Here is a 15316-nt window from a genome sequence, read left to right on the forward strand (position 1 = left end):
TCAACAAAATCTGATTATAAAAGAATGGAAATATACACAGCAAAACAAATATTACAAATAGATGAGTAGAAAGTACAAATGTTGTAAATGCTGCAAGATAAAAAGGACATTACAGTAGTTTATCAAATGGCATGTATTTACAACCTTGTGGCTGTAAGCATAATTTTTTAATGTTCATAAAAATTTGAAACACCCTCATATTCAATCATGGTGAAAAATATGTTATCACTAAACGTTGAAAATTCTGAATTACATCTTAGGGATTTTATCTGACTCAACCAAGTGGAAAATAATAATATTTGACAATATTATATTGTAATTTTAGCATATTTTAATAACTAAGAAAAATCATAAAACAGAAACTTATTTTTTTTAGACAAAAAAACAACTTAAAATAAAAAATACAGAGATTTGAACCAGAATTATTATTTTTTTATTAGATTAAAAAACAAACCACAAGTAAAATAGAGGACCACTAGTTCATATGAAGCTTATCTGAGTAACAACAGTCATCATGTCAGGATATTAATTACTATCTAAAAAAGGTGGCTAGAATACAGGATCTATTAAAATTAAAAAAAAAGACCAGAATCAACTTTTCAATTGAAAAAGCAATGTTAAACCTGAGCACAACACCTTTACATTAACAAAGAATAGAGATTTTTATCATAATAAAAATTGCAAATAAATAGCATTCTTGGCAATATTTATGTTCTATTAAATTATAGATAAATTAAATAATTGTAAAAAAAAAAGAAAAAAGTAATATATATTTGCTTTGGAAAATGAAATTTCTTCTTACAATTACTAAAGAAAAACATGTCCAAATGTAAGACTATGTAAATAAGTGAAATTTATAAAACCTAAAGTAAGTTCAAGTTTTAAAAGAAGACATCAAATGAAATGTTACTACTGCACCAAATCTCCACATCAAGTGCATTAAAGAAATTATTTAAAAAATTAAGAACAGTACAACATAATATTACTGCAATTTCTTAAATTGAAATTTTTAACAATGGTTATTAATAAATTTCATAATATTATTATTCACCTTATTTCTGGCAACAATTTCAGCTTGTAACACAGCTTGGGGCAATTCACTTGACGATCGATATGGATTAAATACTACTAATCCCAAAAATTTTGCCAATACACATAATGAACGCAGGCACTGCAAAAATGCTAGCTTAGTTTCTTCCTGTACCATTTGACCATTAAAATCTAAAAAACAAAGAAAAATGTTTTAATAAAATATCAGACTTTAAATAATGTAAAAAAATAATTTGTTTTTAAAACCAGAAAGGTTTAAAAATAAGAAATGTAAGAATTTTTGGGAGAAAATATAATGAATAAAAAAATTAAATTATAGAAATTAAAGTACTTTCTACATTCTTCTAACATATAGCCGTGATTGCAACAGCATCCGTTTGACCATTTTTCATCTACTTTCTCCTTAAAAACTACATTCTTTATGCTATCAAATATTTTAATACCATTTCCCTAACATTCATCTACACATTGATTTAACTGTCCTCAAGCCACCCCTTCAATACCTAACTCACTCCTGAAACAACTATTTCTCTAACCATCAGTCACAATACTTAAAATTTCACTGCAACCATTCATTATATGGGAAATACCAGGTGTGTAAATATGAAACCAGAATTTTTGTATAGAAAATAAAAGTTTATTGAATAAAAATGATAAAAAATATTTTATTCAAAATATTGCCCATCACTAGCTATACATTTTTACCATTACTCTGACAATTTATAAATGCCACACCAAAAAAACTGTTGCTCTTTTGAAGCAAATCAGTCATCAAACCATTTTTGTACATTTTCATAACAAGTGAAGCGCTGCTCAGCAAATGTGTGCCGCACTGATGCAAATAAATAGTAATCAAATGGAGCCAAGACTGGTGAGTAAGCCGCATACGAATGTACTTCCCAACTGAACACCTCAATCATTTCCTTGACCAGTTTTTCTGTTTGTGATGGTGCATTATCATGAAGTAAAATCACTTTGTTATGACTTTCTTGATATTCTGGTCATATTTCACGCAATGCTTAATTCAAATCGATCATTTGTTGTTGGTAGCATTCAGTATTAACTGTTTCGCCAGGTTTTAGCAGTTCATAATAGATCACACCCTTCTGATCCCACCAAACACAGATCATGTCTTCTTTCTACAGCAATTTGGCCTTGAAATCTATGTCAATGGTTTGCCTGGAGTTACCAAAGATCTTTTACGCTTAGGATTCTCTAAATATATCCACTTTTCATCACCTGTCTCAATTCGATGGAGAAATGACTTTCTTTTGTACCTGGCAAGCAGCATTTCAGAGGTGGTTTTTCAGTTTTCTTGCCATCTTTCATTCAGTTCATGTGGAACCCATTTTCCCATCTTCTGTATCTTTCCTGTGGCTTTCAAACGTATGGAGGCGGCTTCTCGTGTTACATTTAATTGATTCATGAGTTGCTGTTGCGTTTGAGCATCATCCTCATCAAACAATGCTTGCAATTCGCTGTCTTCAAACTTTTCCAGTGGTCTTCCACGTTCTTCATTTCTCACAACAAAAATACCATTTTTGAATTTTTTAAACCACCCAAAGCACTGTGATTTACAAAGAGCATGCTCACCATAAGCCTTGACAAGCATTCGATGTGATTCTGCAGCAGTTTTCTTTAAATGGTAACATAAAATCAATGCTGTCCACAAATCATAATTTGTGGGTACAAAACTTGACGTGTTCAATGCTAATTAAAACTATGTTGTTGTATGAAACTTGTATTGTTGTGAGTTGAAAATTTTTGACAGCTGTCAAAGAGAGAAAATGGCACCAATGATCCGGTTTGATGGTAACTACACTGACAGCTAGGGCTATCTATGGGCAAATTCCAGTTTCATATTTACACACCTGGTATATATCACTTTATTTTTCTCATTTTGTCCCTTTTACATACTATAGTTATGTGAAGACACTTTGACCTAAAATAATTTACAAAAAGGATTCTCATAGAAAATTTTACATAAAAATATTGTCCCCTTACTGTTATTATTTGTAATTAAATTACTGTTTATTAGTTGTAACAAAATAATAAGAATAAAAAAGTTGTGTTTATATCATTATAAGGATTCAACTGAATTAACAAGTAAATGATACAGATTATTTATCATCACAGTTCAAAAGCATCACTTAATCCTCAAAGATCATAAATGACAAATATCCTGCAATCATCGAGATGTATTCTACGGGAAAAATAATAATGGTGTGGTATCTATGACACTGAATCAAATATAAACCGAAATTTTAGTTTTATAACTTATTGAAGGATAATAAAAACAGATACAATATTATTTTTCTACATAATTTCCTCTTTTGGAAACACATTTTTCCTAACAAAGAGGTAGATTTTTGAAACCACTATTGTAAAATAAAGGCGGGCATGACATCAACTACTTACACATAAACTCAACATCGTCTTCAAATTTCTGTCCTCCAAGTGCTTCTTTTAGTGGCCCAAACAAATGATAATCGCAGGGCAATAAATCTGGACAGTATGGATGGTGCTCTAGTGTAGTCCAGAATAAGGATGCAATTTTTTCTTGAGTTTGAGCTACAGTATGGGGCTGAGCATTGTGAAGCAGAATGGATCTTGGATTGGAAATTGATGTCTTTTTTGACAATAAGCGAGTTTTTCTTCATCTAAAAATTGGTATTAGTATGCAGGATTCACTGTACAATGTTCATGGAGAAAATCAACATGTAAAACTCCTTTGAAATCAAAAAATACTGCTGCCAGAACCTTTTCAGCTGACTGTCGAGTTTTGGTTTTAATAGGTGCAGTTTCTCCCTTTTTTCACCACTCCATACTTGCCTGTTTTGATTCTGGGGTGTAATCGTGTACCCAAGTTTCATTGCAGGTCATATTTGATGCAAAAAAAATTCTCCTTCAGCTTGATAACGACTCAACAACTACTAGCACACCTCTAGCCGACTGTGCTGCCACTTTTTTAAATCTAAGATCGCCAGTAATGATTACCTGAACACTGCTGTAGCTTACTGTGATCTCAGAAGCAATTTCTGCAACTGTTAATTGACAGTTGTCCTCAATAAGGGAACGAACCATGAGAAAGTTTTCATTAGTAGCACTTGCCCTTAAGCGATGTTGATGACATTCATTCCTCTTTTGTCCTTCCGAGAACTGCCTATGCCAATCATACACTTGAGTCTTTTTAAGTGTGATGTCCCCAACTGTGCCTGAAGTCTTCTCAAAATTTCAGATTCACACCCTCCACCATGAGAAATTTAATAATACATTGGGCAATGCACGATGATACCTCCTGTTCTGATGTGATACTGACTACAAAAAAGTAGTGAGATGGCCTTCTAAGAAAATATTCCAGGAATGCGTGGAGATCCCTAGGTACAACACTGAGAAGCCGCACTCCTCGCCATTACCCATGCGTCAACAACAACAAAATTCAGAGATATTTGATTCACCCTTGTACAAATATCACCATCTTTTTTCCTTGGTAATTCCAACTTGGGGCCATACCTAATTTAGTATGAAATCAGCCCCAAAGGAGACTCAGGGGTAATTATTCACCCCCTGCACTTCTTCTCTGCCATCTTCATACGAATAATCTTCATCTGCATCATGGACACCACATACCACTTCCATTCAGTGCACAATATAGCCCCATGATGTTATCTAGGGAAAGTACACCAAATTCCATCCAGCATGCTTTCTGAAGCATCAGGAACTGATAACATATGAATACTGTGTTCTGCTAAGCCGTCATCCAATAGTTGCATACTGAAGAGGATCTCAACATCTACTCACAAAGATATGCTTTGAAGCACTCATGACTAAGAATCTTGGTGAACTCATACCCCAATTCCCCATGCTTGCATTCCTGCCATCTTTGGAGATCAGGATCCATCATCATCCTGTGGGTCCATCTCCCTTTATCAAGTGACTCAATACAACTGTCACAGTACAAAAAACTTTTACTGCAAGTTGGTCTATCTTTATTCTCAGAAATGAATTGATCACACTAAGTTAAGTCAAATTCATTTGATAAACATAGCTCAGTAAAAAAAATAATTTTTGATCAATTATAACAGACTTTTCAATTTTTAAAATGCAAAATATATAATTACATCTTTTTTTTTAAAAAAAAGGGCTGTAGCCCTGTAATTTTTTACTTACTTTAACACTTTCATGTACACTACTGCTTCATAAAATTCAAGTTCTTTACATTAAAAAAAAAAAAAACAGAATTTGAATTAATATAAAGAGAAAACATGCTCTCACATTTAAGTTTGATTAAAAAACTAACCTCTTAAAATCAGTTAAATCATTTCCACTAATCATTTACCTAAGTGTATCACACATTTCTTCTAGAAGAAAATTCTTTCAATACTAATTTTCCCTTTTTTTCTTCCATTACACAATCTATTCCTTAATTTTTACTTTTTTAAGGTTTTTATTTTTCCAACATCCATAGTCTCTATTAAAGAGACGTGAGAGATGTTGTAGATGAAACTGCATATTCATATACAACCACATTATCAAACCAAATTATGTTAGTAAACATAATTAACAAAAAGATTTAATAAAAAACAAAACCTTGGTTATGTATTAAAATAACTCATACTAATTTAGTTTTTATAATGATTAAGTGAATACAGAATTATAATTCTGCTATTATTTCTATAATGAGGCTTACTTTAATAACAATTTTCAATCAGAAATAAAATGTAATAAGATGTGAGAATAAAATTTATGCAAGGATTTAATGTAATAAAATAAATAAAATAAAAAACAAAACTGCTAATTACAGCAAATATTAGATTGTTTTTTGGGGAGCAAAAAACGCTTTCACATTATCATTGCCTGGACATGATATATTTATTGTAAATAAATAAACATTAAAAACTAATTAAAAACTATAACCCAGCAACCTGAAAATGCATCTTAAAAGGTAAAAGCCTGTATGTATGCTAAAAGCGAAATTAAAACACAAAGATACATCACATATTTATCTCAATTTAAACAATAAAATTACAGTCTGCTTACAGAAAATGGCATACACAGCTGAAACACACTACAGTAATTCAGATATTTGAATATAAATGGACAGCCCTAAAAAATCATAAAATATAAGATAACATTTCATTATCCCCTAGAATAGTTCACATGCTAGCCCCTAGTTTAAACTTACAATGCAAAACCACATAACAGATACAATCCACATACGTTGCACTCTCTTCAGGAAATGGACAAGATCATTCAAAGCATCGCAATGGTAAAAGTAGGCTTAAAACAAGCCTCTTTTGCCACACCATCAGTGCACTCATTGGATGAAATTCCAATATGTCTGGGGATCCAACAGTTGTTATTATGTTGAGTAATCTGCGAAATATCACACTGAATCTCACAAACAACAGGGTGTCCAGAGTACATGACACAAATTGCCTGAAAGGCACTCATGGAATCTGAGCAAATAAGTACATGTCAAAATGTTGGGCTAATTATACTTAAGGTCTTATTAATAGCATACAGCTCTGCAATGAAGATACTGACGAAGCTGGGAAGGTCAAACATGTATAATCTGTTGCCAACCACAAAAGCACAACCAACAGAATTAATGTTTTTAGAACCATCCGTCCGTATAAACTATAGCATCAAGATTCATGCTATTTACATTGTAAAATTTGTTGTGCTGGTTTTATGATACCGACAAAGACCAAATCAGCAATTAACAAAACAAGGACACCGAGGGAGGTAATAATAACATGGAGCAACAGTAGGAATTGGAAGTAATTGTATAATTAAAGCTGAGAAAAGGACTGAGCTCTGATGCCCAGCGAAGCACTACATTTCGGCTGATCTCGGTATTAATTAACATGTTAGTTGAAGAATACTGCATCAAAGGTTGGATGATTTGGTTGCAATTTAATTCTAGTCACACAGGAACATATTATATGCTTTCATCTATTCCAAAGAGACGGCTCAACACTGTCCACCAGTAGACTTACCAAGCGGCTTGAGCAAAATGCACCTGTAGCAAGACGGACAAATGAATAATGGACTGCATCTAGGAATAATTAGAGTAATAATTTAATTACAAATTAGTATTACACGGGGTACACAGAGCAAGGTAATTAGGATTAAATGAATTATAATAATGCTACGGTAGTAGTATACTTAAGATAAAAATAGCAAACTAAAACTCAAAACATTATTTATGAACAAAAAAAGGAAACAATACTAAACTAGAAAAAAAATTACCTGGTTCTTCCAACTGATATGAAGTTTCATTAAGTTTGTGGATTCGTTCAGCAAGACAATTAATCACATGTGAATGAAACGAGTAATTTGCAGCAGGAATTACAAGAAAATCATGATAAAATGCCTGTAGATCAGGAAAATGTGATGAAGGTCTAACATCCTTTTGACCACTCAATGAAGGACGAATAAGTCTTTCAGTTAAGCGGCTCAATTTACTTTTGTCAATTTCTGGCATACCACTTATAGGATAATTTTTAGTATCATTATCCTGGATAAATAAAAAAACATAAAATTCCATGATTTAACTTAGTCAAGTATTTTATTTTAAGCTATGTAATAGATTAAATAAATATTCCACATTAAAATGTTTAAGTTACTTTAATTTTATTTATATATATATATATACACACATCATTTAGCACTTATGGATTTATGCACAAGCTGAACTTGAGTAACTCATTTTAAATGCTGCAGTTAATTTTCAGCACTGATTTAACCACAAGTTTGAGCTGATTTGAGTGTCATGTTTCAGTGACATTGTAAAAGCAATATTTGAATCCTGTTCAATCATCATCAATATAAAAATTCCTTTGAATCCTTCTTACTTTAAAAAAAAAATCAACGATTTCATTACTGCCTAGATGTAAATATAAAATACCATTTTTAGATTCAGTTGGCAACATGATAGTTTATATAACAATCTGGAAGAACATTTTTTTCTCAAAACACAGTGAAATATTTACAATTTATTTAAAAATAACACTTATATTTGCAAGTAAACACATCAAATTAAAGACTAAAACAGATCTAATTTATAAAAACCTCAGTTTTTATTTTTCAGTCAGTAAAAATAAAACCAATTACACGAAAAAAAAAAAAAGTTAAATTAATTTTTGCTTGAATAATTATTACATCCCTATTTGTTACAACTGAAATAATTTGTTACAATATGACCTAGAAAATCTGAATACCAATGAACACGACTAAGGTATTAAAGCACAAAAGAACTCCAAAAAAGCTGGCAAAAACTTGCATAAATTTCTAAACACAATTCAAAATTTACTCTCTCAGCGATAAACTTAAATTTTACATAAATAATACCTTTTCTTTTTAATTCAAGAAAAAAGTTATTTATAAATATAATTTTAGTAATTTTAAAGAGAAAAAATTACATAAAATATGATGTATATAAATATATTACACTTACTTATAAGGCATGCTTATATATCATCACACTTTAAAGGCAAATAAAAATTTATTTAGATAACTTACACAATCGGTTGAGGTCACATTTCATACCAAAACGCGTCAAGTTTTAACTTGTGTAGTTCATTAGTACCAAATTCAGCCACCAGTGTTGTTCAAACTCACAACACATTTGTTGGACTTTCCCATCAAGCAGCTAAAACCGCATTCACTAAAGCCATGCTCCGGGAAAGTCCTACAACTCTGGGTTATTTCTGATGCACAGCTTACATACACAACTTCATTTAAAATATTTATCATTTTATTTAAAAATAATATTTTTTCATTTATTTAATTTAATGATTCTAACTAAAGCGCATGCACATAATACATTTAATTTGCATGGGTGTGGCGGTACCTGCGGTGACGGTCGGCACTAACTAAACTAATTTCACAACTTGCATAGAACTAATTTCACTTTTTCGGTTGGCAGACTGGTGTAGCCATGAAACTTAACGCACACCAGGTACCGAGTAAGCCGGGCGATTGAGTTCAAGAGCCAGCCAGACCGAGTTACTTTTTTGCACTTTAAATATTATTCATTTATTTAATTCTACCACTCACCTGTGACAAAACAACATAAGAGTAGTTTAGAGCATATTTTGGGGGTGGGGATGTGATTTTGCAAATATTGTTATTTTTTAACTGTTAACAAATGTGCCTAAGAAAAATATGACCTTAATTAGGTGAAATCTTGAAATACTAAGAGTGACCTTGCTCAACAGCCTCACTTCCTTGACCTTTTAAGTTGAAAATTTAATGGAATCAATGCCATATATATATAGAAGTAATCTGACCTAATTTGGTCAAAATCAGTCCAGTAGTTCTGAAGATATAAGGTGATTTAGAGGTCAATACTGAAAAAAAAACACACACAGAGAGATATGAACATTTACATCCGGAAAATCTCCATTTTATTTTTTGGGTTCCTTAGGTGTCAAAATGTAAAGATCTGGTGAAAACCGTATATGCCCAAAGCATATAACCCCATATGCGGTCTGGATAAACCGCATATGTCCAATACTTTCAACATAATAATTATGTTGAAACATAATTATTATGTTGAAAGTATTGTAATTAGAATTGGACCGATTACAATACTTTATTACTGTAGCTCTGCTACAGTGGTACCTACACAGGAAAGTAAAAATGGATACATTTACTGGTGCAGAACATGCTCGTTATATGTTTTGGTTTCACAGTTTACAGTCAGCAACTACAATTCAACATAATTTTCGTAATGAGTATGGTGTAAACAATTGCACTTGAAGCCACATAAACTAATCATGATTCAACACATTAAAGATGACAACAAAGTTGCCCAACTGCAGTTTTGTGTGGAAATGATGGGAACTGCAGATAGTAATACATATTTGGACAATAATTTCAAGTGATGAGTCAACATTTCATATCAGTGGCACCCGTAACTGTTGAATATGGGGTAGCGAAAACCCTCATGGATTTCTGCAGCACATTCGTGATAGCCTTAAAGGTCAATGCTTTTTGTGACCTAAGCAAACAAAGACTATATGGCCCATTCTTCTTCCAAAAGGCAATGTAAATGGTACCACTTATCTGGACATGCTTACGGATTTTCTAATTCCTCAGTTAGACAATGAATATACAGATGGATGCCACTATCAGCAAGACAAGGCACCATCTCACTGCTGCATAGAAGTCCAAGATTTTCTTGATATTTGATTCCCAGGTCGCGAAGATTGATTGACAGATTGGTCGTGAAGGTCCAACTGCATGGCCAACTCACTCCCTAGATTTGACCCCATTCGATTTTTTCTAGTGGAGTTTCATTAAAGATCGGATTTATGTATCACCTTTGCCTGCTGATCTTGTTGAGCTAAGATTTTGAATTAACACCGCAGCTGCAGAGGTAATGTCTGACTTGCTGGCTAGAGTCTAGAATGAAACTGACTTCAGGTTGGATGTATGTCACATTACAAATAGAAACCATATTGAACCAAAGTGAATGTTGAATGACAAACTTGATGTGTTTTTCTATGAAACGAGACCGCAACCGAATAAGTACGTTATCTCAATAGATTTTTATATGATTTTCAATTGTGAAGTCATTTTTATATCATGCAATATTTAAGTAATACATTTAAATAAGGCCTGCTTTATCCTTACCTAGATTTATACTTTAGAAAGATATGCATTTGCATCATAGTATGTACATTCAGCATATATCTTTAGTTCATCTAAAGGCAACAACAGGTAGTTCTGTTGCAACAAAAATTTGTTACAGTCATATTTGCATTAGTTGCCATGCGTAATCTAAGTGAAATAAGTGCTAAAATAAATAATCTTACAAAGAGTAAAGTTTGAGCAGCAATTAGTTTAATGTCAAAAATAAATTTGGTAAATACACAAAAGATTTGGAATTAATGGAAGCTCCTCTGAAGATGTTTTTCAATATAAAATAAGAATGTATCATTTGAGTAGAATATCTTCTTTTTTTTTACTAATTAAATAAATTCATTAATTTAATATATATCATGATACACGTATATTTGGTTATACAAGGGTGGGGTGAAAAGTTGTACTCACACACAGATGGTGTTAGTACATTTAATTTCTTGGCAGGGTCACATGATTCCATCCTTCATTAGTTTACTATAAGAGTTTCGAGTTCAGAGCGACTTGAAACTCTTATAGTAAACTAATGAAGAAGTAGAGAATTAGGACGTTAATTAAAGTGCATTTAAAGATGAGAATTAGGCATTTTTAGAAAATGGAAAAATTGAAAATTTGTGCAGTGATTAAATACTTTTTCTGAAAGGCAAGTGCAAAGGAAATTAAAGAACAGCTTGGTACGATATTGGGAGACTTTTCCCCATCAAATACAACAGTTAAGCACTGGGTCACAGGGTTTAAAATTGGTCAATCAAGCACACACTAGCGATGAACCATGCAGTGGATGCCCTTTTTTAAGTGAAAATGCCAGAAATGATAGATAAAGTCCATAAAATTGTTTTGGCAGATAAGTGACAGTGACCATGTTAGCAGAGTCTGTAAGCATGTCAACAGAACACAAATGCTATATTTTGCACAAACATTTGGGCATAAGCAGGCTTTGCACTAGAAAAGTGCTGTATTTACTCATGCCCAACCACAAACAGTGCTGAAAAAACATTTCAAGCAATTGTCTGAAGCTCTTTCGGTGCAATCCAGAAGAATTTTATGAAGATTTGTGACGGTTGATAAGACTGATCTGACTGACTCCTAGTGATGATCAATTGTTCCCTAACCTAATAAAATGCCTTGGCAGGAAGAGATTTTCGACCAATAATGAAGTTATTGCCACCGTAGATGCTGTAAGGTGTTAGATAAATCGATGTACCGAACTGGCATAAGTGCTCTTGTGGAACATTGGGCTAGGTTATAGACTTTAATGGTAACTACATTGAAAAATAAATCAAAATGTACTCAGAAAAATATTGTTTTCTTATCCAGGCCCAGAACTTTTCACCCCAGCCAACACATTGCCAATTACATTGCATATATAATTATATATAACACATGTGCATGTTCACATGAGAGTTTGAAAGGAGATATTTCTAATTTCCACAAATAAAATTAAACGCAACAAACCATTGCAGTAGCAGTCTTTAACAAAAGATCACAGAAGTGCCTGGCCAGATGTCTCATATTAACTGGATCAGAAGACATTAAAAAGAGTTTCTCAATTCTTGATGACAACTGGGTAAAATTCCAGTCAGGTTTGTTATGTTTTTCATTCCAAATTTGAAGAATTTCATACAATGAATCACGCTGTTTACGAAACATATGAAACCCTGCGTCAGATGAAAATGTATCTCTGTTATCAAGCTCCATTTGAAATGTAACTGGATTTATGGCAATTACATCACTTGTTACACCTACTTCTCGTCTATTCCTTAATTCCTTGTCCTGAAAAAAGTATATAAAGAACTGATTATCTTTTATTTATTATAAAATTGTAAATAATCAATTTTTAAATATATGATCATCAATACATCGTAATTAAATCTAAAAACATTATTTGTTCACAGTAAGCGTGCAAACTTCATTTACAACTAGATGCTTTTGTAAAACTTGGAAAAGAATATGAAATAAGAAAAAAGCCAATTGAAGCAACATTTAATTGAAAACTCTCACAGATCACAGAAGTTAAAACTGCATGCCAACTGCAGTTTCATGCATGCTGTAGGCATTTATTTCTGGATGAACATAGCCTGAGAGCAAACGGCAGAGTATGGAATGGAAAATCCAAATTCTAAACTGATGCTTATGGTTTTTTGGGACTCACAAGGCCCAGTACTGGAACATAATGAGGAGAGTGGCATTACAATAAAACAGTGCGCGTTACAGTGAGATGCTTACTGCCAAGCTGAAGCCTGCAATTCGAAGCAAACACCGAGGACTGCTGTCAAAAGGTGTTGTGTTGCTGCACGACAATGCCCATCCACATACTGCTGTCCACACTGCTGAAACGCTCCAGAAACTCAACTTTGAAGTACTGGCTCATCCTCCGAACAGTCCTGATCTTGCCCCTTCTGACTACCACTTGTTTCGTCCACTCAAAGAAGCATTAAGGGGCTGTCGATTTACCTCGGATGAAATAGTGAAAGAAGCAGTGCATTCCTGGCTTACAGCTCAGCCGAAAACCTTCTTTTATGAGGACATCAGGAAGTTTGTGCAACGATGGACCAAGTGCATTAAAATGCAAGGGGACTATGTTGAAAAATGATGTACGTGTAAGTTCCTTATTTGTATTGCAATAAAATTTATAACTACACTGCGGATAATAATTGACTTACACTTGTAACTAATGACCCCTTTTTTTCTTTTTTTTTTATTAAAAACATTGCATTGTTACTACAGCTGCATAATTTAATTTACAACTTTAAAATGATACACATAAAGAAGGTGTGAATAAGGAGGGAAAATGAGGCAAATATAGTTTACTAACTTCCTATGGTATATATTGAAAGAATTTGAAAGTAGAGGAGTGGCCAAAGTAAATGAATGGGTGCAGTTATAGCACTTTAAAATGAGAGACACCGTAACTGAACGGGTTTGTGCACTGGGTATGCACTTTCACACATTGCTAATAATAAGTGATGCATAATGTAATTATATCATAGATAACTCATCACATAAGTTGACCCAATACATTAATATTCTTCTTCTTTAAGTAGTATTGGTAGAGAGGATGAAATAATGGTTTCCAAGTCAAGTAATATTTTAGTGTGGAGGAATAAGTAAAAAGAGATTCAAAAACCGATGGTTGAATAATACAGTAAGACATTAAATCCAAAGAAGGGTGAAACTATGATCATAATATGAAAGAAGGATATATCCACAACTGGTATAACGAAAGGCTGAAAATGTTTGAAGTATTAAGTAGCTGGTGGGACAGTAGAGAAAAGGAGAAGAAATGATAATGGGATAATTGAACCGGGAAGTAAACAGGGGATTCCGTAAAAGTTTCATCTGGAGCACAAGTACAATTTCATAAATTTATAAGTGATATGTTGGATAAATATTATAAAAAATAATAGACATAAGTAAAAGAAGAAACTTGGGTGAATAAGGCACAACAAATAATAAAATTGGGACTTGTGAAATAAAATTCTGAGAGTTAGATCTGGTGCCAATTAAAATTTATGAAACAGTAACCCCTACAACCCAAAAAATTAACAATTGGATTATATGGACAAATAAAGGAGATAGGGGAAGAAAATAATACCTAATAGGGTGCATGAGATGTGTGTGGGAATAGTGTGTAAAAATTCAGGGAGACTAAGGACCAAGCTAATGATAAGAGTTGGAAAACAAAAATTATTGAAGTATTTTCATAAATTGCAAAACATTAGAAATGCTAAGCCAGTGGCTAAGAACCCTATATAATCAAAATGTTTACACAAACTTACTTTTTATACAAACTTAATATGTTTGCTATGCAACTAATTTGATTTTTGTGCAATCATACATGCACAGGTATAAGGCTTGCCAGCAAATACTTAATAAAAACAAAAAAGTCATGTTTATAAGAATATTTCATGTTATAAAAGAATACTTCATAAGAATAATTTCATGTCTAATTAGAATATAAATGTTATGTTTATTCTCTTTTCATCAGGTTTATTAACCACGTAAAGTTTGGTAGTAAGATTTTTCTTAATTTATTTTTAATCCATCTAGAACATGAATGATGATGTTAGCTACTTTATAAACACAAAATCAAAAAGTGATTTCAAAAGTTGATCACACACCTGTTGTCAATCGCACATTAACTTTCTAAGATGGGAGTAAAATTTCTATCTTCCACTTACTGTCATCAATTCAGGACGAGTGTATTTAATATAAGATCTTTTAAAAATACATCTCCTTAATGTATTTCTGTACACAAGTGTTTTAATAATTTTATGAAAAAAAAAACTCTTTTTGATGTTAATGTACATTCCAGTGCTCGTACATCATTAATTATTATTACACAAGTTTTTTTCAATAGCATTTTTTATAAATTACCTTATCAAAGTATGATAACAACATATTTTCTATTGATTGATATAATCAAAATGTAATTAGTGTGGTATTTTAATGATAGATTTGAATATTGGGGCAGGTAATTTGCCACATCAGAAGTTAAATTGTAATATATTACAGAATTGCAACATAAGAAAAATTTATTATGTATGAGTGCACACGTTATGCCATCTACACAGTACCTGTCTATCTTAAAATTATATTCAGGTTGCCATAT

The 15316-nt window shown here is 32.3% G+C and overlaps 1 protein-coding gene across 1 annotated transcript in view; it reads right to left on the reverse strand.

Annotated features, from left to right (window-relative positions):
• The window catches only part of dlt (codanin-1 like protein dlt), a 76206-nt gene that overhangs the window by 35185 nt on the left and 25705 nt on the right, over positions 1-15316 (reverse strand). Inside the window, exons 6-8 of the mRNA XM_075366548.1 lie at positions 12160-12477; positions 7306-7573; positions 1052-1221 (exon numbers count right to left, since the gene is read on the reverse strand). Coding sequence (XP_075222663.1) covers positions 1052-1221; positions 7306-7573; positions 12160-12477 — 756 coding nt within the window. The remainder of the gene's footprint in view (positions 1-1051; positions 1222-7305; positions 7574-12159; positions 12478-15316) is intronic.

Source organism: Lycorma delicatula, chromosome 5, assembly GCF_047948215.1.
Source record: "Lycorma delicatula isolate Av1 chromosome 5, ASM4794821v1, whole genome shotgun sequence".
Classification (NCBI taxonomy): domain Eukaryota; kingdom Metazoa; phylum Arthropoda; class Insecta; order Hemiptera; family Fulgoridae; genus Lycorma; species Lycorma delicatula.